Source organism: Phlebotomus papatasi, chromosome 2, assembly GCF_024763615.1.
Source record: "Phlebotomus papatasi isolate M1 chromosome 2, Ppap_2.1, whole genome shotgun sequence".
In the NCBI taxonomy this organism is placed as follows: domain Eukaryota; kingdom Metazoa; phylum Arthropoda; class Insecta; order Diptera; family Psychodidae; genus Phlebotomus; species Phlebotomus papatasi.
The window spans coordinates 45,378,832-45,401,500 of NC_077223.1; the positions used below are offsets into that span (position 1 = coordinate 45,378,832).

Genomic DNA, 22,669 nt, shown 5'->3' on the forward strand with positions numbered 1-22,669 from the left:
CACTCCTGAATAATCCTTGAAATGTTTTTCAAATACAATTCAGCGAGCTGGACAAAAAGTGGAAGCAATATTAGTTAACACATTGGCAAGTTGAGCGAAACCAAGGATTAGTTTGTTACTGTTTTTTAAATTCAATTGTATAGTTTGAATTTGCATTACAGAAAAGCACATGGTTTTGTTCATTCTAAAAATATTGAAGTACATAATCCAATTTTTGAAATGTTCCTATATAGCTCACATCCCTGATTTGACTAACTTCCCTCTTTCCTGCCTTTTCTCTTTTCCATGAATTTCCCATATGACATTCCAAATATTTTCCTCGGCGGAACTGTGAGAGGGTGAGATGACAAAGAAAAGAGCAATCTCAGGGTAGAGAGAGATGATGAAATATTATGTGATTTAGATTGCAGAAGTGGGAGTTGATTATGCACCACAGGGGTCTCCATTAACTAATGTTGGTGATGAATAAGGAATGTTATAGAATGGCTAACAAGAATGAAGTTCTTCAGCCCTAATTCAGTCGCTGTTGGACATTAATGTCTTCTTTCTATCAAGTGCTGGGGACTTGGTATTATCTAAGAAGCTTATGTAACCTCGAAACATTGAAATATGATCTTCAAGAAGTGGGTGACCCAGTTTGTACAATCATTTGTATCTAGTAATAGATTATCAACATAAGATGACTAACAATGCTAACAATTCTTCCATGATTGTTTTAAAGTTTTACTTAAAATACTTTTGTACTTAAGTATTTCATTACTTAAAGTCATTGCAATTTAATGTATATAAATTGAATTAAAAAGCAAATTTCTTAAATTGAACTCAACAAGAGTGTAGTATAATGTGGTCTATATTCTGTCGATTTTAAATATTTCGACTTTTCAGTCCCTATAATGTCCTCTACAGAGAACTTACTCCCTCCGTTTCGAAAAAGTCGTCCGATAGCTATTAGATTTTGTATGACTTTTTCTTTGGAACAGAGAGAGTAGTTATTTAATTTTAAATTTAATTTATATTGTCATTACTCTGGATTTTAATCTTACCTTATCTCGCCTTTTCTACTATTATGTCATGTTTTATATTGCCTTTATTCAAAAAAGTTCTAAAATCCAAAATGCGAAAGTTAAATTTGAAAATCACAAGTTTTGTATTTTTTAATCAAGTTCCTCTAAGGGGTTACAGAGTCATCCAAACTAAAAAATAAGATATTTGCTTTACATCTTTTTTTAACATTGAAAAATAATTGATTTGAGATCTTAAGCATAAAAAGATATAACATTTCAACTATGTTTTATGATTTTTGCATTTAAAAAATTTAGCCGCTTTAGCCCAATGAAAAATCCTATCCGTTGGGCAAGATTTCTCATTCATCTGATGCCAAAAAAACTAAATATTTCCTGCTAGTAGCTGATAAGTTAAACTCGTATTTGAACGGTGGATTTCTTTGCTTTGATCATAAATTGATCGCTCCGAATAAGAAACGAATAACTCGCAGTAGGCAAATTTTACAGGACAGCGATTTGAAGCTGAGATTTTATATGCAGAGTATAGGATTTTTGAGATTTAAAATCTCTAAAACTTTGAAATTAATTATGTTTCAAATATAATATTCACAGGGAAGGTAGAGGGTATAAAGAAGTATCCAAAAAGTGAATAAAACGATTTTTGTAAAAAATCGAGTTGTTCGACTTATATTCTGAGTTGTCGAAATATAGTCTGGAGAAATCTTGTCCATCATAATGTAAGTTTTCTTTCAAAAAGATCTCCGAAAATTAATCCCCAACGGCTGAATTTGAAAGGTTTTTAAGATAGTCATCTTATCTGTCCTATGGCCAAAAATCTTTCATAATATTTTGTTAACCCTTTAAGGACGAGACAATAAAAATTATCGGTTTATTATGATAAACTCCAGTTCGAAACTGAACTGTTGAAGCACATTATACTCGACTTACTTCGTTGCGAGTGTGAGTTGCTCACATGAAGTATAGAGGTAATTTTAAAATTCACCAATTCACGGTACTCATCCCCTAAAGAGCTCCGTACAGCATCCTCTAGGCAGGGTGTGTTTTAACTCTTTGAGGACGAGACGCTTTTCGCTGACCGAAAAAAAATGAAACCGATAAAAAAAAACTTGTGAAACGTCTTATATCTGATCTTGGAAAGTCCAAGAGAGTCTGATTCGATCTATTTTTTGCCTCTATGAACGATAGGGACAAAAATAGCCCAAAAATTTAAATCAATTTTTAGGCAATACCGATGAATGATAATTTTTGTTTTTATGCAAAATATTATGTGTAAACTTATAAAAGTTTCTAGTGTCAATCTAAGTTTCTAATTCGTCACTTTTGAGCTTAAATATTTATTACTATAACACTGAGAAAAAACTGGGGTGTGACTAACTTTTTTTCCTCATACCTTTAACACTTTTTAGGTGTAAAAATTTATCAACATTTTTTTATGTTAATTTTACACCTTTTTAAGGGTAAAATTAACCTGAAAAAGGGTAACTTCAACCCCTAATACACATAAAAAGCATAATATTTACACCGATTACGGATCAATAATGCAGGCTAAAATAAACATTTCCGGAATGTTATTTTAACTTTTTCGGATTTCTCTCACTCAGTGTATAACAAATAGTTGGAGATTCGCAAAAATATTCTAGATTCCCACAAGATCCTAATTTATGATTACGTAGAAATATTAGAAAGAAATAACTTTAGGTAGTCAGGAAAAATTATTTTCTCTAAGGGTCACGGGTGATCCAATCGTCCTTAAAGGGTTCAGCTTTTCTAGGCATAGATTTCTCTCATGCTAGCTCTTACTAAAAATTATGAAGCTACAAATATAGACTTTTATTGGAATTGTGGATAGCATTGCCTTCCGTTATACGAAAAATAACATTATTTATATTTTGTAGCATACATTTTTGCAATGCCACTCAACAGACGATTCAGTGGGTCTGATAAGTATCGTGTGTATTTGACACTTGGTACAATATTTACTCAAACACATCAGTAACAAAATCTCCTCCTGGAGAACCATCCACCAAATCTCCCAGGGATTTTAATTTCCCAATTGTGTACTTTTAAAGGGAATGAGAGAAGGTTTTGTCCCTGACAAGACACCTAAGAAAATACTCTTCTGTTCACTTTGGAACAATATGTGAATATTGGTGAGAATAGTAATTTTCCTAACGAGTTTTCTATATAGTTTTATTCGCACCCCTAATTCACTGTCACGGCGATGAAAAAAAAATGTGGATTTGAGATTTCCAACCCTGTTTGTATGCGGAATCTGGCTGTATACCCACCCACTTGAGAGTGTCATGTGCATTGATGCTGAAAATTCTCATGGTTCTTCCACAAGAAGTGTGAGAGATTTACAAGGCGGATTCCATGGTGCATTTGTTACGATTAATTCCAGCTCTCAAATCCCATTCCTCTTCCACTGTTTTGCTCTTGGGAGGACAAAAAAAAAAACAACAACATTGAGTGTGTTCCCAAGAGAGTTCATTTGTGTTGTATGTTGCACTTATGATGAGGAAGATTTTGCCGAAAGAAGAGTGGTGGGATGCAATTGATGAAAAATTCACACAATTTTATTTTCAAGTGTCTCTAAATTTTCCTTCATAACTTTATCTATCATCTTACCATTGACATAATCTTTTTGTGTGCATTAGTTCTTCCAACAAACAAATAATCTCTTTTATGAATTCTCTCAATTCTATTTGGTTATTTGTTCTTCCATCTTTTCAGCTATGCCGTTTTAATTGGCTTAATTGAGATTCTTGTGAAACGTTGTGCAAAAATTCACGAATCCGTGGAAAATCATCAGAGTGTTGTTCTTTCACTTCTTGCAACACTAGGATTACTTATGAAATTTGCTGAAATTTGTCCTAAAGGTAAGATATAATTTTCTTTTCTAATATCATTTCAGAATAATGTATTAGACATGAAAAACATTTTATCATTTACTTCAGGACCAAATGATCCCACGAAATTCCTCTCATTGGCCCAACAAACTGAACTCTTTGGATCCATCACATTACTTCATTCCACAATAGTACCAATTGGTGAGTTAAAGTCAATTTGTCTAATCAAATAATGATTGAGAAAAAAAATTAAAGTATACAAACGGAATTCCCACGAAAAACCGCCGAGAAAAATCATCAAATTCAGAAGATGTTTGTTTATATTATTTAATACCACAAATCGGTGAGAAAGAGATGTGGAACAATATTTCACATGAATCTTTAATTGACTCTATGATCTCCGATACAATAAACAACGGAGGAATATTTTGTTTTGGATATTTGAACCTAGTAATGATTTCTAATTTATGTCTTTTTTTTCTCTTCTGACTCTTTAATATGAAAACAGGGGAAAGTATTCCACCAAGAACTGTCTCTCTTGCGGCTGCGACTTTCAATTTGATTGTCACATTGGCCAATGTCGATCTCAACACTTTCCAGGTTAGTTGATTTTCTTTATGCTCTTACTTAGAATTTATGATTTTTTATGATAATGCCGTAATTTATATTATGGCAAAGATATTGCTTTAATTGTTTTATTTTTTAAATCTCAATCTTAAAGGGTGATAAAGAATCTCTGCTTTACAAAGTGCTCAAATTCGTAACTTATTATGTTTTAAAACTCGGTTGTGCTTAGATCAATTCATCAGGAAAGATATTGCGCACGCACGAGTCCCACAACTTTTTAAAACATTTTTTTTTATCTAACGGTGTTAACGGTACACAGCTAATTTAAATGAATTCAATAAATTAATTTAAATTTAAAATTTTCCAAGGTAGAAGTAATACCTACTATTGCATTTACACAGAGAAATCCAAAAAAGTTAAAATAACATTGCGGAAATGTTTATTTTACCCTGCAGTATTGATCCGAAATACGTGTAAATATTATGCTTTTTATGTGTATTAGGGGTTAAAGTTACACTTACTTTTAAAAAGTTAATCGCACCCCAGTTTTTTTCTCAGTGAGGAAAAACATTATAATGTTTATAATTAAATCATAATCGGTTGAAAACGGGTTTACACTTTTCTGAGAGATTTCAAAATCTTTCAAATGAATCCATACAATGTCTGATAAGTTAATAAATGCGTTCCCTATAGTGGTTTTTCTAGATTTGACCTTCAAAAACCCCAAAAATGAATTACTTCTGACTATTTTCGTACAAAAATAAAAGCTGGTCCGGAAAATCTACAAAATAAATAGATTCTGAAGTCTAAAAAATAATACGTTTTCGATATATTCCGGCTAACACATTAAGTACTATTAAGTATTTAATCCAGTGCACTACTTTAATTTCAAGTAGTAGAAGAACAAACTTAATAAATGTATGAAAACCAAAACATAGTCAGTAAACCCAAAATAGTCATAGGCATCGCCTTAGGGATCAGCCCAAAAAATGAGGTTTGGTGTCGGTACACTCAGGGATCATTGTAAAATTTGGAGGATCAAGCTGAATTTCAAAATCCATGAGATCTAGTGAAATTTTACGAGGATTACCGACATCAACACCAGTGGTAAAAATAGCTTTGCTTTGGGTGTTTTTGGGTACTTTTTGAAATGTCAATTGGGTGAAAAAAAACAAGGATAGTGTGACGATACGCAAGCATCGCAAGATTTTAAAATAATACACATAATACATGAAGATTGGAGAAATGGCAAAGTCAGATCAGAGTGCACATGAACATTTATTCGAAATTTATGCAAAAAGTCTAATCCTTGATCCTAATGCCGAAAATAGACACAGGCTGATCCTGGAGAATACTCAGCTCGAAAAATTTGGCGGTAAAGGATCAGCGTAAATTTCTATTAAATGTGCACATTTTGATTGCTGAAAGACTTCTTAAGTACAATATCTATGGATATATCGTACAGAAAGGAGCACTCTGATCTTTCTGTTACTCCAATCTTAGAATTTTAAGATTTTGCGATATTGCGTACCATTACTCGTTATGTGTTTGTTCACCAAATTGACATTTCTAAAAGCACCCAAAAACCCCCAAAGTTAAGCTTTTTATTTTAAGCACTGGCGCTCCTGTCGCGTAATCCCAGTAATTTCACTAGACCTCATAAATTTAGAAGATCAGCCTGATCTTCCAAATTATGGGCTGATCCGTGAGCGTATCGAAACCAATCCTCATTTTTTCGGGCTGATCCCTAAGCCAATCCCTGTGTCTATTTTGGGCTCAATATTTGATAGTTTGGGCTACCGTCAAATTTTTCGAGTTGAGTATTCTCGAGGATTAGCCTGTGTGTATTTTCGGCATAAGGGCAGCTAGAGCTTTGAAAGTATTTAGAGGTCTATCCAATCAGAGATCATAATGAAAGTAAAATATTTTAATACGATCAATATAAAAAAAAACATAGGAATTTCCAAAATTTTACTTTGGGGAATTATGAAGAATTAAAATTTTGGCAATACTAGTCTGAATTTTATGCGAATAAAAGTATGGGGAAAACTTATACCTTTAGATTTATCGTCGGTTGCATTAACAGTTGTCGTATCTGAATTTCTTTTATGCTAGCATTTGATGCAATAAATCACCTCTTCTGTTTCTTTTATAGAATTTAATAATGTTTAAGGCAATTTTTAATGGATTAATAACAATATTTAAGAAACTGAATAAAAACATACAAAATAATTTTCCTCGAAAATCTCATATCTTGTTATTCTTGATAATTGGAGTTGAAGTAATGAAGAAAATTGGGAAAATTATTTGTATAACTGCTGATGTTCTTGTTTGCAATTTACTGTGTGTGGGTTCTGTTCTATACTGTTGAGCTACTGTTTGTTCTTCCCTATTGATTGAGTTAAACATGTATACCCCATGGTTTTGTCTGCCTCAACAATATGGGTGGAAAATCCAACCACTAAAGTAAATATCGTGTTATCATTTTCTGTTTTGTTGGTGGATTTTGAATTGAGGGGAGAAAAGACACTCGAAAGAGCGATACTCTCAGAAGAAGACCATGATGGTACGATTTTTTTTTCTTTTATACTTATATCTGTGCATTTCAAAATAATTGTATTAACTTTATTTCTTTTGATCTTCACTTTTCTGGATAACATTAAGTATTTTCATACGAAGCTTCTGCGGAGACAGGAATTATTTGAATAATTCAATTGAGTGACTGAGTGAGAGATTATTTTTCAAATGTTTGTATTAATTTGTAAAGAGGACGGAAAAGAAATTATATTTCAGATTGCAAAGTTTATGATGAGATTTACGTAAACAGTAAACATTATACCAAAGACTTATATGAAGCATCTTATTGAAATTATGAGATACTTACCATCAGAAGAAGCTGATGGATTTTCTTTTTCTATGTATACTTGAAAAAAAATCATCTTTGCAAGAATATCAAATATCGAATGTAGCTTGTAAACATTATATATTATTAATTTTTTGAATATATATTCATAAGGGTGATTCAATGAAAAATACTTTGTGGATTGCTCGAATTCGTGGCTAGTTTCACATTAATATTTTAGATGAACGAATTTGTTTAGTAGCTTCTTCTCAACTTCGGGCATTTTACAGTCTTTTTTATCATCTCCCTTTTTATGTTTAGACTTTCATAAGTTATTGTAAGTGTTTGAAGTTGGTTCAAAATTATTTGATGGGAATTAGTTATCTTTCAAATGAATCCAAATTATTGCAAATGATTAATAAATAATCACTATAAAGCTTTGACCTTGAAAAATCTTTAAAACGAATAATTCAAGGTCACTGGAGTATACGGACAAATTTTTTTCATGTTTTTATTATATGTAGGAAAAGTACAACTAGAAGAAAAACATTGCCTAACTTCAATAATGAAAAGATCATCTTATGAACGCTTGTTTCTAGGATTGCAAGTGATGTTCTTTTACGTATTTGGCCTTTATCTGTGGCTGGACTGATAAAAGTATATGCATCGTAATGTCACTTTTCCGATATTATGTTCTTTTTCGCATCTTTTTCATGGAAATGTCGAAGTGTTAAAAAATAGAGGGATTATTATATGTATGTTGCTGTCTCTATTGAGTTCGAGCAATAAAAGATGTATGGCTTTAATACAATATTTATTTCAATATCCATTTGGCTTGAAACTTTGACTGTCAGAAGAGCATCTTTCTTCGGGCACTTTGTGTTGCATATAAAAATGTTCTTGTGCTTACTCACAAAATGCGAAACAACGAAGCAATTTTGAAGGCGAAAACGATCCATTTTCCGCTGAGAAAATGGAACAATGAGGGATTTTCATGAGAGTATAGACAGAAAGTGTAGAAGTGAGGGAATCTGAGGGAAGTGTTTTAGATCCCCAGAATGTAAAATGTTTGGTGTTATCAAACATTTTAGTGGGAGATAATTTATTTGTGTGGAAGCCCAATATATGTATGTGACTCATCCAGAGTGTGTCCATTGTGGAGAGTGTTTGCATTGGAATTGACGCCAGAGTGGAGACTCTCAAATTGAATAAATTTACACACATATTGAAGGATAAATTGTCAATCAAGCCAATCCCTCTGTCCTGTACTTGTAAATTCATTCACCCATCTAAAAACCCCTTTTAGAAAACGCATTTGGGCCTCGTGTCTAATTCACAAAAGGGTTAAAAGCCATACTCGAAAATTCTGTTACCTCTATACTCGTCCATCAATATTATTTCAATGATCAAAATCACATTCTGATGAAATAAACCGCAATGATTAGAAGCTGAACAAAGTTATTTAGCGTCCAGTATACAATGATTTTAAGGGATGGGGTATGGGAATACATTATATTCTTGAAAGCTAAAATGGTATTATTTATTTTTTATTTTAACATAATTTTTGAGTTTTTCTTTAATACCGTAAGTGCGTATGATTTTGTCCCCTACGCGTGACTTTGACACCCCCCTGTTCGTAAGCTTTTCTTTATTTCTAGAAGGATGATCCTTACCTTACCGATCTGACATGGTAGATCGGATCGGTAAAGACAATCCTTCTAGAAATAAAGAAAAGCATACGAATAGGTTGGTGTCAAAGTCACCCATCAGTCACGACGTGACGTAGCGTACAATGCCTAGAGGCCAAACGGATGGAGATAGAGACTTGGGACCTTCAGAGACCCTTTCCGCTGACACCATTAACATGCTCAAATTCCCCTCCAAAATCATGTTTTTTATGAATTGCCTGAAAATGCGTCATGCGTTTTCTTTTTTTTCATTTTTGAATATGGTTTAGAGGTAACCTAGGCAGATATTTCGTCCATATACGAAAATACTGTTGAAATATTCCTAACATTTCCTAATTTTACATTCTAAACGGCTGTCACAGCGTGGGCTTGTCTCTTGATTTAGTGGATATTTTCTAACATTCTTATTTTAAAGCTTTAATGAAAGATCTGTAAACAAATAATATTATTTTGGATTATATAACTTGTAATAGAGGTTATCCCTCGTTTTGGCTTTTGAGGTTGGTCACCAACACTAAGACAGCGAAGGTCGCAAGGGAGGTGAGAAGTGTCACAATCAAAATGAAAAATAAAACCATATACAGTGGCAGCCAAAATAACAGAATCACTTTGCTGCACAGCTTATATTTTTTTAACTTTTGTAGCTTTTCCCAATTTTTTGATCCCTGAGAGAAATCCGAAAAAGTTAAAATAACATTCCGGAAATGTTTATTTTACCCTGCTGTATTGATCCGAAATTGGTGTAAATATTATTCTTTTTAGGTGTATTAGGGGTTAAAGTTACACTTTTTCATGTTAATTTTCCCCTTAAAAAGGTTTAATATTAACATTAAATAATGTTGATATATTTTTACACCTAAAAAGTGTTAAAGTTATGAGGAAAAAAAGTTAATCGCACCCCCATTTTTTCTCAGTGATATAAATCTGAAGCAGAAATCTTCAAGTTATTAGAATTGTAGAATAAGGGTTGTTTTGGCCGCTAGAGATCTTTCAATAGTGAAATTCAGTTTGGCCAAAAAAATTGGAAAACTGTCATTTATTATTTCTAAATATGGCTTTATTTAAACTTATTCGATTTATAGACCACATTCTTTAATTTAAATAAAAGTGGTCCTATCGTGTTGTTCAAACCAAATTTCACTATTGATATATTCTGTGATAAATGGAGACCTCTAGCAGCCAAAACAATACTTATTTGACGTAAGGGAATTATTTGAACATTTTCTACATCAACAAACCTATTTCAACGAATTGGAATAAACAAAAATGCTAAAGGTAGTCTTTGCGGAGCTGATTCTATTATTTTTGGCGCCACTGTACATGACATAATAACGGTTTTCAAGGTTAAAAGGTCATAAAGTCTCTAGTGATCGCATTTCTCAACGAATCTCTCAGGCCATTCAAGCTGTTCATTAGACCGATTCCAATCGGTTATTATTGGTAATGAATCGGTTATAAACCGATAAGCACGAGTTGGAGCATTCCGCAAACCCGTTTCTAAATAGAAATGTGACATTGAATTCAATTCAATTCAATTTATTGTCTCGCTCTCAGTGTCTTACAAATCCATAGATTTTTCCTTAGACTAATACAATTCTTTTTTTTTCTTTGTTGTTGCAACCGACTTTGCTAGACATTATCTGCTATTAAAGCGTCTGAATCTATAATTTTTTACTTTTTACATTTTTTTTTCTAAATTTTTGACCTTGTTCAGCAATTTATTGTAAATAATTACAGATTTATTAGCGTCACAATTAGTAACGACCAGAAAAAATTTTAACTGGTTTTGTTTGTGATATACTGTTAGAGTAGAAATTCTTTAAAAATATTATTAATTTATAGGAAAGGAACGACATAGCGCAAAACATTTTTCTAAAATCAAGAAATGTTAAAAAGGCACAATCTATAAAACATTCCATGATGCGAAAAAAATACGACAAAATGTATTTCTGCCTCTATCGGGCTATTTTTTCTGCGTAATTGAAGGACTAAAATAATTAAAAATCCTTTACTAGCACCAATTCATAATATCGATTGCGCTGAAATAAATAATCCGAAATTGTCTAATTTGCATTTTTGATATCAAACGATAGGAACTAATGGATTACCACAGTTACCTCTTAATTAGCTGGAGTTGTGGATTTTTAAATTTGTTTTTTTTTATGTAAATAAAACTCAATTAGTCTTTAAAATTGTAAAAAACTACAAAAAAGTTTTTTTTTATAGAAAAATTCCTTTATTTTAAAAATAGGTGCAATCTATCCATATTGCTAAAAGGAAAGCTAGACAGCAATTTATCCCAATGTTTGCAGACAATTCATCTCCCACCCGAAGGAAAGTTTTTGATTGAATATTTTGAGAGAAAATTGAATATTCTGCAAACTTTATGGATTGGAGTTGTAAATGCACAAAAAATCCACTTGAGAGTGGAAAATGTGGGATATGTGGGTGGCAAAAGTGATGAGAACTGTATAAACACAGTGTTGAATTATTATATTTGGGTATTCTAATCAAATAGGGTGATGGAGGAAAAATCGACCCTATTATTCCTTTAACTGGGTTGCAGAAAATTTATCTAAAAGGGGAGAGGACACATTTTTCTTCTCATCTTAATTTGCAAAATAATCATTTGGTGCATGGAGAAAATATCTCTTTGCTCAGCTCTTTTTTGTGCATTGAAACGAGAAATTAATTGATTTTCAGGCTTTTCCTTTAAATATTTGCACTGAAAATCAATTCTCTGCTTTTTTTGTTTTTCTTTGCAGACAATTCTGTCCGAGGAGGTGATATCTCTCAAATTCTTAGATATTATAACGATTTTACTCAAGTATTGTGGCCCCAAGTCCAATGAAAAAGGCGAAACTCAGGCTGTGATTGTTGATCTTTTGAGCACTTTAGGATATTTCTGTGTAAATAATTCGAGGAATCAGGTGAGTTCCAAACTTTTTTAATCTTTCTTTTTGTTAATGGAAATTTTTAAAATTTGCCTTGTTTGACACTGGAATAGAATCTGATTTTCACGGAACAACTGTCGGTGGTGAAAAGTATTGTTAAGTTGCCAAAAGAAATGTCCATCCACTATTATCCTACACTAGCTACGCTTATTTGGAAGAATCCAGATGCAAAGGCCATTCTAAGTCATGAATTTGACGTTGAGGTAATGCAAAATACCTTAAAGGAAATTTTAAAAGATTAATAACGTATTTTCTTGTCACTTTTTCCAGTCCTTGGATGAATATCAAAATTCAGCTTTGGCCAAGAAAAATAAACTCCTAAATTTGCTTAATTAAAGAAAAAAAAACTTAATAAATTACTAATTAAAATATATATCAATATGCTTAAAAATAAAAGTCACCCACAATATACTCAAATTTGCAAAAAGGATTTACCAAGAAAAAGGAAAAGTTTGAAAATTAATGTTATTCATTTTGCTTTGATTTTCATCTTGAATTTACAATGCAATCTTCTTAATATTCATATCTTGATGTTACATTCATTTTATTGGCGAGAGAACAAAAAAAAAGAAGTTACTGAAGTTGAAAAATGAATTTGCGTAAAACATATAAGACTTTCAAAGAAAAATGTGTTACTAATTTAATATGTGTATATATAAAAAAAGAAAATAAATAATTTTTTACACCTACATCTGAAGATTCTTCTTAAGAGGCATCAAAGGCAAACATGAAAGACATTAAACGTTTGTTTTGTCTGCCAATTTTATGATGGTTTCGACATTTTTTCTTGTATTTTTTTTTATTCTTTTGCATTCATCTTCAATATCGCGACATTAACATTGATTTGTGCAGCAACGGTTGGATTTCAATGTGGAGAAACAGGCAATTTTTATTGTGATTTAAGTTTTCTTATTGCTCTCTGGGCGAACTCCTCAAAACGGAAATGATTTTTTTTTAAAGTGAGAAGAATATAAAAGTGGGAATTGGAATTTATTCGTGTGGGCGAAATCATTGGGGAATAATTTCGAGGTTGAATAGAAAAGTGCGAGAGAGGGTGGATCAATTGAAATTCATCCCCAGTTCCAGTAAAATGGAAATAATTGTCACACACTTCACATTTAATATCCGGCTTTTAAGTAGTTCTTCCACCTTACTGAACCTCTGCATATATTTTTCATTCGAGCACCCAAAATGTACAAAACTGGCCCTGTTTTCCATTTGAAATGAGATCGATTTCAAATCAAACAATGCAGATCGATTAGAAAATTCTTTTTTTATCAGTAGGGTAAGTTTGCCAAATTCCGACCAGCTTGCAATTTCGGCCACCTTTTTTGTTCCTCGAATTTCCATGAATTTTTAGTTTTTACATACTCTAGAGATTATACAATGAAAAAGAATAACAAAAAATGTAGCTTCGACAAATCAGATGACGTGAAAAAGATATTGGAAGAATTCCCGAAATGCAAGGACCTATGAGAATGAAGGTGGCCGAAATAGGACACCAAAGCTATGTCTATATTTTTATTCATTTTAAAATGTATTAAGAATGATTTTAGAGTAAATAAAGACGGTAAACTCTTTACAAGGTTCCAAGCAACACTCTTACAAAAGAAAGAATAAAAAAACCAATTTGTATTTAAAATATTAAATTTCAAACTTGAGTCTTTGACGCTTGCATGCAACTATGCCGAAATTTGGCACACTTACCCTAAGTGTGTTTATAAAATAAATTGAGGAAAACAACTGTTTACGTCTTCTATCTAAAGTCCTACAACTCCCCAGTTAAATTACATTATTGGGTGTTTTGTAGCCCCTAAACATATCAATTTATGAGATACTTATGACGTCTGTGTTGTGTCCTAAACGAGTCATCCCGCATATTTTATAAGTCATTAAATGCCGTCTCGAATGCACTTGGAATAAATCATAATTATGCCGATGTCAAGTGCATTATAGGAAAAAGAAATTAAAGTCAGAAGTGCATCAAAGACGAGAGGCTGACGCTGGTTTTGTCTTGCAATCAACCTGCATAACGTGGCGTCTTTCTTCCCTTTTTTCCATCTCGCTGGAGAAGAACATTTCAAGACTTCCTGCTAACACCTGCCAATTGATGGAACAATCATTTTGTGAGAAATTCTCAGAGTCACGCGGGAGCACTATAAAAAAAAAACACAGAACCACCCAATCCAAGAATAGAAGTTTCATGGGAAAAATTCAATTTTCTTGTCCATTTTACAATTATCTTGCTCCTTTCTGGCTTCTTTTCCAGCCAAACACGAGCATGTGTTTGGCCTAAGTGACTGTCGTAATTGGTGCCCTGATTGACTACTTGAGCATTCGCAAGGAAAAGAGTGGACACGGGAAAAACATTTCCTCTCTCTCTTAAGATATAATTGAATTAGCAATAAACGAAAGACAATCGAGGGGTTAATGACTAATGCACTACTTCAATTAAACTTTCGCCGTGGAGAAAGATGTGAAAAATACAATAGGAATGTAAATTTAAATTGACAAACAAAAATTTGCTGAGCGAGACAAAAAAAAGTAATTTATAAATTAGCACTGAAGTCCTATAGATTTTCTTGGAATGTAGATTTAAATTTTCTAAACAAGCTCCACCTAAAGGTATAGTTTTAAAAAACTCCCCTTGCAGGAAAGTGCTATCAACTAAAGTGGACAGTTTTAATTTTTCAATATTTATTGAAAAATACACATCCCAAAAAAATCGCATACAGTAGACTCTCTCAAATTCGGGCATATAGGACCGAAATGTCAGCCGAATTAGGCAGAAATTCGGGCGACATGTGCATATAGATATTGAGTTTACACACTCATATATAACGTAAATTGCATGAAAATCCCTCAATAATGCAAAATCACATCAAAACTAAGACAAACCATGGCAAATTTGAGCATATTTGATTCATTTGATAATCATAATGAAACTTGAAAAATGACAACAAACTTTTTTCAAATGTAACCGCTGCCCGAATTATAAAGTAGCCCGATCTTAAAAGAGCCGAATTTGCGAGAGTCTACTGTACCAAATATTTAGCTCTGTTCAGAGTCACTTTTTTATTTTTCAATAAATAAGCCACGCCCCCGTAGCATGTAACCGATTCAAAGTGAATTAAGTATCTCATTCATTCTTGAAGCCACACTCACTTGATTCTACTGCCTTAACTGAACATTTTTAATTTTTTTAATTCTTGTATTAATTGGCTTTTAAGCATTATTGGGAACAATTTTCTTCAAAAATTGCTTTTTTGAAGGGGACTACCTACAGGGTTGTAGATATAATCGTCAAAATTCCATCAAAATGCAATTTTTGACGAAAATTGTTCCCAATGTGTAGAGGACAATATTTGTAGCGCAACAAAAAAGAAAATGATGACACAAAAGGATATATTTTACAACAAAACCAAGTAGAAGAGACCGGGGAGGTTTGGGACACTTTTTCATATTTCGACTTTGAGACAGTATTCCAAAAAATCACGATAGTGTGTGACAATTTTATGCGATCTATAGGATACTCATGGGTATTGCCTTTATAAAAAGTACTCGATAGATCTCGGAAAGCAAGTTTTCTTGGAGCACATAAAATATTTAACTTGACGCTTTGTCCCAAACCTCTCCGACTTGAGGCAGTATGGGACGCAAAAGGGGATGTTTGGGACGCGTTTTTTCTCACATAATTTTCATTATTGAAGCGTGATAATTAATTTAAAATTATAGATTAAAAATATTTCTAACAGAAAAATAAAAGTGTTTAATCATTTCATTTATTAAGGCTTGAATTTATTTAGGAAAACTTATTATTAAATTATTATTTTTTCCCTTTTGAATTAATAAATTAGGATATTTTATTCTTCAAAGGAACTGCCTTCTAAATCTACCTGAAACTGCTACTCGCGTATTTTCAGGACATAAGTAACTTTATTATGTACTATCATAAAACTATTAAAACTATATTATTTCTATTATTTTAATAGATATTTGAAACAGTCCAAAAACTGTTAAAAAGAAAAAAATCTGAAAGATTTCGCTTTCCATGTAATTTTATAAAACAAATTGCAGAACTCAACTGTGCTAAAAATCAATTTTCTTGAACGTTGCGTCCCAAAAAACATAGAAGCTCCCCCTATCGTTTTTTGAATTTAAAAGAAAATCTAAAATGTGCTCTAAAAGCCGTAATTCGCAATATTTCTTAATAAAATTCGTACAGAATACTCAAAATGGTTCTACTAATCGTCCTTACTCTTACTACTTCAGTGACTTCTGTAATAGTACTTTACACATCCTCTATATCAAAAACATTCTAAAATATTTTAATTTAAAGTTTATATAATAAATTATTAGTCGCAGTAGATCTCTTAAATTGAGTAAATTGAGTAAATTCAAAAATCATTAAAACTTGAAAAATATATCACAATGGTTCATGCAAATATTTGTATAAAGTTTCATTAATGAAATCACAAATTTTAAATATTTTTCTTATCTGAGGAAAAAACAATATTTTGTCAAATTAACAAATTTTGACAAATTTTCAAGTTTGTAAAAAGGATGTTCTTACATACAGAATATGGAAAAGTTTTGTCAAATCGGTGGCCCACTGGATCTTGTTAAAAGTTTATAAAAAAGGTGTTTTTCCATATAATAGGCAAGAAAAAATTTTGTCAAATTGGTAAACAACATCTTTTTGAGAAAATTTCAACAAAATTCATTTGTTCGTTTAACAAGACATTTTTTCAGAGTAGGATATTCTACCAAAAGATTTATGAGTTGAGGATTTGATGTTGAAATGTAAGAAAATTTTCCAAGCTGATTAATACAAATCTTTGGACACATGTCCCCTTTACACTCTATGATGATTCAAATAAATCCGTGCAGTTGATGTAATGAAAATACAATCCCCTAATTAAATGCATAAATGCATTCAATTTGTCTAATGCAAACAGTGTCAGAATGGAATAAATTTTTAGAGCTGGCGAAGTATATTTCTTGTGACATTGGACATTGTGAGGGTGAATTAGAATAGAAAAAACAAGTGTTAAGAAATATATTCTTATTGAATTTAAACTAAAACAACAAAAGAAACAATATTTTGTATGCAATATATGGAAGTAATTTATAATTTTGCCTTTATTGCTATACTACAAATTGTGTCTCAAATGGAATTACAATTTTATCACAATTAGCATTAAATGCGTCCCGTGATGCATTAATTTGCATATAAATTGCATTAATTGGTATATTAACACATATTGCTATATTGGCACATTTCGAAAATTCATCCTTGAGCAAAAAAGTTTGTTCCAGCAACAAATTTCGTTTTCTTTGGTTTAAAGCATTTGCCATGCATCATGGCATTTCAGCTAAATCCATTTGGTTTTATCTTAAAACGTGCATGAGGAACATTTGACAAATAACCATCGTTTTGGCGCATTTATTCGTATTTAAGCTACTGCTAATTCTAATTGACTTGTTTTGCTTTTTTGTCCTCCAACTTCGCCAATTCCATATATAAATGATATGCTTTGTAAATGGGTGCAATTTTAAAGGAAGAATTGAACCATTTTTTATTGATATTGTGACTAACCCCCCAATTCTGAGATAAATTTTTAAGCCTTAAATCTTTAAATCGCCCTTTAAAGATCGATTCGTATTCTGTGATAAAAATCTTTAATTTTAAAGTGTCAAATTTATTTAAACCTTTAAGACTGTAAATTTCGAATTCGAAGCTAAAGTTTTACACACTTAAAGATGTCAAATGTCTATAAATCGCCTTTAATTTTAAAGCTGGTCGAGAGGACCTTTTAAACCTTTAAGTTCAGTTCAATTTGAGATTGTCAATTGTTCAAGGGGTGTATTTAATCAAAATCGGAACTTTATGCACCATTGAAACTGGAACGTCTTGTTTTGACATCTTGGATAATCAAATTTCTTTAGGGGCGCTAAAGGCTATTTTATTCAAAATTTCTATAACTCGGAATTCGAAATCTTTAGTGTCAAAGTTAAAGCTTTAACTTAAATCTTTAGGCTTCTTTATCTCAGAATTGGGGGGTAAATTAGGTCAATTTGCATAATATAATCTGTTCTTGGCGTCACTTCTAAAACATTGGACATACCCAGCATACCTCGAGCATCTCCTCTGCAAAGTGTTTCCTTTCAGATTAAAGATAGTAATTGTATTTGTCATTTTATGTAGTAAAATCGCTATTTCGATCACTAAAAACTTAAAAACATTTTTTTTTTTAATTAGCGAAAGATGATTCCTTAAACAATAAATATTCAGATTAAACATTACAAATTTGGTTCCAATCAGCAAAAAATAAAATTCTACCAAAAAAAAAGGAATTAAAAGTAAAATTCTAACTGCGTAAAAAAAGATTTAATATACAGAACTTTAAATAAAAAAGACTTTTAAAAAAACAGATAAATTAAAAATTAATTGTGATCATAAATATTTAATGAAGTCAAAATTCACATAACTACCGTTGTCAAATGTTTTACAAACGTCTACCTTACTCTTTCGTACACAAATTTAACTGAAATTAATAAAATTTATTGTGATGCTCAAAAGAAGAAGAAGAGTGCGAAAAAGTAGGATAGACATATGCTAAACTTTTAAGTAAGAAAGGGATGTAAATTTTGATTTCATTAAATTTTCCTGATCTAAAAGGTATATGTGAAAGCCATTACTGAACATTTCTTTTTAATTGAATGAACTTGATTTATTTTCTATTCTTGGTTTTTTTTCCACTGGTCACATTTTATATTTTTAGATCGTATTTAGGTTTCAATTAAGATAATTTGATATTTTTACTGAACGTATTGAATATTTTCCTAACCATTTCCTTTATTTTTAAATTAAAAATTTTGTTGATATTTATCCTCTTTCTTGACCTTTTTTGCTTTTGATCATTTCGTGGGAAATGAAAAAAGAAACAGGCATAAACCAAAAATCAGAAAGCACATTTCATAAAGAAAATAAAATAAAATTTAGGGTCAGTGTACCAAATTTCGGCATAGTTGCATGCAAGCGACAAAGTCTCAAGTTTAAGATGGAATATTTTTAATAAAAATTGAATATTTTTGTTACTCTTTTATAAGGAATGTTGCTTGGAACCTTGCATTCTTAATACATTTTAATACAAAATCATTCTTAATACATTTTAAAATGAATAAAAATGTAGACATAGCATTGGTGGTCTATTTCGGCCACCTTCATTCTCATAGTTCATTTCCCTTTCAGAATTCTTTAAATATCTTTTTCAGATCATCTTGCTCGTCGAAGCTACATTTTTTGTTATTTTTTTGCATTGTACAATCTTAAGAGCAATCCAAAAACTAAAAATTCATGAAAATTCGAGGAACAAAAAATATGGCCGAAATTACAAGCTGGCCGGAATTTGGCACACTTACCCTACCTCAACTACTGATGCATTAAAAAAATTATGACAAACCATGTATCACTGGACTCTTAGAAAAATGTTTTATTTATCCCTTTTGATGCATTTCCTTCGAGGAATTACACATTTTACTGATCAAAGTTTTGAAAACACTTGACTTGAAAATTTTTGACATTATTTATACAGATAATTGTTTTTACTGGGCATTAGAATTTGATTTTTTTTCTGCGCATACAAATTGCAGCTTTGACGCTAATATCCTGAATATTCCTTTATAAAAGCACATCACAGTTGATTAAACTTGATGGTAATGAAATCAAGTGATTTCAATTCTTTTCATAATGATGCTGATGGTCTCACTATAAACATGTAGGTTGAAATTTCAACTCCAATTCCTCATAATTACTTCCGACAATTGAAAGTCATGATGAATTAGAGGGAGTCAAATGATGAAAATCATTGCAATTTTGCACAACAATGTATGATGCAAAGATGTTGAAAAAAAAAGTTTGTTTTCACCCTCAAATTTTTGTCATTTCACTTAGTACAATTCCTCCAGGCGCTCCTTATTATTTTCTGCGACGCTTTTCACAAATTCACAAAATGAGGGGGTGACTTTGTGTTGATTTGTCCGGGGAAGGGAAGTGAGGCCTTATTGATAAACACTGTCCCCATTTATTCATATGTATGTCTATTTTCATTCTTCATCACCAATTCGAGATGAAAAATGCGTGGAGTTGCTCGCATTGTGCAAGTGACTTCAAACGTTAAATTTTCAACATGAGTTTTTTCTGCATTGACAATATTTACAGGGGAGAGAGTTTGGGAAATTATTTGAGTGCGAGGGTGAGATTCACATTTTTAAAATGAATTTTATACAGGAGAACAGAATGAGGAAGGCGACAATGGAATTTCGCAATGATGAGGTGAGTATTTCAGAAAATTATTTACTTTCATTGTTAAACCGAATCGTGTCGTACCTACAACAATTTCCTCTGCATTAACTAATGAAAATGAATTCGGAATGAGGCAGACTCATTCAGAGGGTCCCCTAATTTTATAACTTAAGACCCCTAAATACTACTTAATCTCCAAAATTTGAATGTATCATTTTCTAAATGGTGTTAAGACTTGATAAAATATAGTTTAAGGAAAAATAATAATAATAATGGCACGATGATTCATAGAGGAACTAGGCCTTCTCATTGGCGAGATTTTCGGGACATCCATTATTATTTTTTCGTATTCAGTGAGGCTCGTTGGATAGAATTTCGAAGACCTTTAAATCAAGAAAATTCCTGGTGACCTAGAAAGGACTCGAACTACTGACCACTTGCGTCATAGACTGGGTACTTTACTATTTAATCCACTTAGGGGTCACGGTTAAACATAATGCGTAATGTGTACGTATTGCACACTATTATATTTGTCAATTCTTTTTATTTGCACTTTAAATTATTTGCAATATTTCTTAGCAAAGAAAAAATCTTTATTCAGAATTTTGGCTGCTACTGATTATAAAGCAATATCAATAAATTTTATTCATTTCTACATATATTATAGGGGTAATAATATTATATAGATAGACCTGATAAAATTAAATATAATTAAGATTCATTTATAGAATTCAAAGATAATAAAGACTTCAAGGTTTCACATAACACATCTGATAAATACGGTAAAAAAATATGATTTTTTTCTTTATTACATTATAAAGAATATTGGTACTTATTACGACTATGTAACATGTTTGAAATATTGCTACATTTGTCCGGATTGAGTTCTTTTTATCGAAATGGTTCTAAATAATGCTTTTCCAAATTAAATTATATTTAAATTGTACAGATGAGTATCTGATATATTCTACTTTGAAATTTTATTGCGGTGACAAAAGAGCAAATTAGGGTCGAAGGAACACCTAGGAAAACTGGAGCAGCAGTAAAAACGGTATACTTGTAAACACTACAATTTATACTTTACAGGATGAGACCTATATCAATACATAGATACTATGAGGATCATTGTCCATTGCAGAAATGATCGACATAAGTCCAAGTAGTGTAAACATATATCAGTGGTTCATGCACCCCATGTTTACTATCGCCCCAAGTCTCCTCTATTGACGCTTGTCATAACCTATTGGCACTTTTTCTGTACCATTTGGGATATGAAATTTCAACATCTATCCTCATAGGAAAAGGGAAATTAAAAAATAAAACCTCATAGGGGAAGTGCTCATAATTTTGGACAGTCTGCTTATAAGCATCGAAGTTCCAAGTTTGAAGTGCGATATTTTCTATACTAATTGACATTTCTTGGTACTCTCTTTTCAGAAGGGTTGCTTAGAAACTTAGCAAGCTATTTATCGTCTTATTTTTATTAAAATTAGTTTTAATACGTTTAAAAATGAATTGATAAGTAGAGGTGACCTTGGCTCTTATTTTGGACAACTTGTTTATTAATTTGTCCAACTTGGCTGTAAATTTGGACAGATAATCCGCCTCAATAGGATGCTCATTGTTCTTCATTTGATGAACCAATCTTACCAAGTCCTCTTCATGTTAATGTAAGGGTAACGTAGAATGTCACAGAAGCCCGGAAACTTTCCATATCATTCATTAAAGTGAGTTGACTTCGATACTCCAAGTACGTGCGGATTCGCTCATTCCCTGACCTTTCCGGGAGCCTTTCAAGGCATTTCTCGCTACATCTCTTTCGTAGAGATGATGCTCCTTTGTTTTTCTAGGCATTTGTCCAACCTAGTCATCACAAAAGCTAAAACTTCACGAAATTTCGTGAGAAAACACCTGTCCAAAATAAGAATCATCACCTCACTGGTGAATGTCTTAAAAAATTTCCCATTTTTCACACGAAAAATATAATTCACAAGGCAAATCTCACTTCAGGTCAAATGTACAAATCATCAGTAACGTGAATCAACACAATATTCAATGAATATTCAATAATATCACTCAAAAACAGCGAACAAAGTTTGTTAGTACTTCACCAAAACTAAATAAGACTGAAGTAAGCCACGAAGTTCTGTCATATTTCTCGTAAGCAATTGCTCACACTGAATTTTCAACAAAGCAATTTCAACTCAAATCATATTCAAATTTTAACGTATTTAGTGTTAAAATCTTCCAAAAAGAACAAATATTTAGATAGAATTCATTATTCATCAAATATTGGAATAAAAATCCATCATTTTAATCAATTTATTTTTAGTGTCCAATGTTATCCTCAAAGTGTCCAAAATAAGAAACTGGACAAAATTATGAGCATTTCCCCTACTACTTGTTGCGTTTTAATAAACACATTAAATAAATTTC

At 31.7% G+C, this 22,669-nt stretch overlaps 1 protein-coding gene across 1 annotated transcript in view; it reads left to right on the forward strand.

Moving 5' to 3' along the window:
• The window catches only part of LOC129801247 (S phase cyclin A-associated protein in the endoplasmic reticulum), a 39,754-nt gene extending 27,140 nt beyond the window's left edge, over positions 1-12,614 (forward strand). Inside the window, exons 11-16 of the mRNA XM_055846128.1 lie at positions 3,759-3,904; positions 3,983-4,075; positions 4,383-4,474; positions 11,737-11,901; positions 11,979-12,128; positions 12,196-12,614. Coding sequence (XP_055702103.1) covers positions 3,759-3,904; positions 3,983-4,075; positions 4,383-4,474; positions 11,737-11,901; positions 11,979-12,128; positions 12,196-12,261 — 712 coding nt within the window. The 3' untranslated portion in view covers positions 12,262-12,614. The remainder of the gene's footprint in view (positions 1-3,758; positions 3,905-3,982; positions 4,076-4,382; positions 4,475-11,736; positions 11,902-11,978; positions 12,129-12,195) is intronic.
• Positions 12,615-22,669: the final 10,055 nt, after the last annotated feature.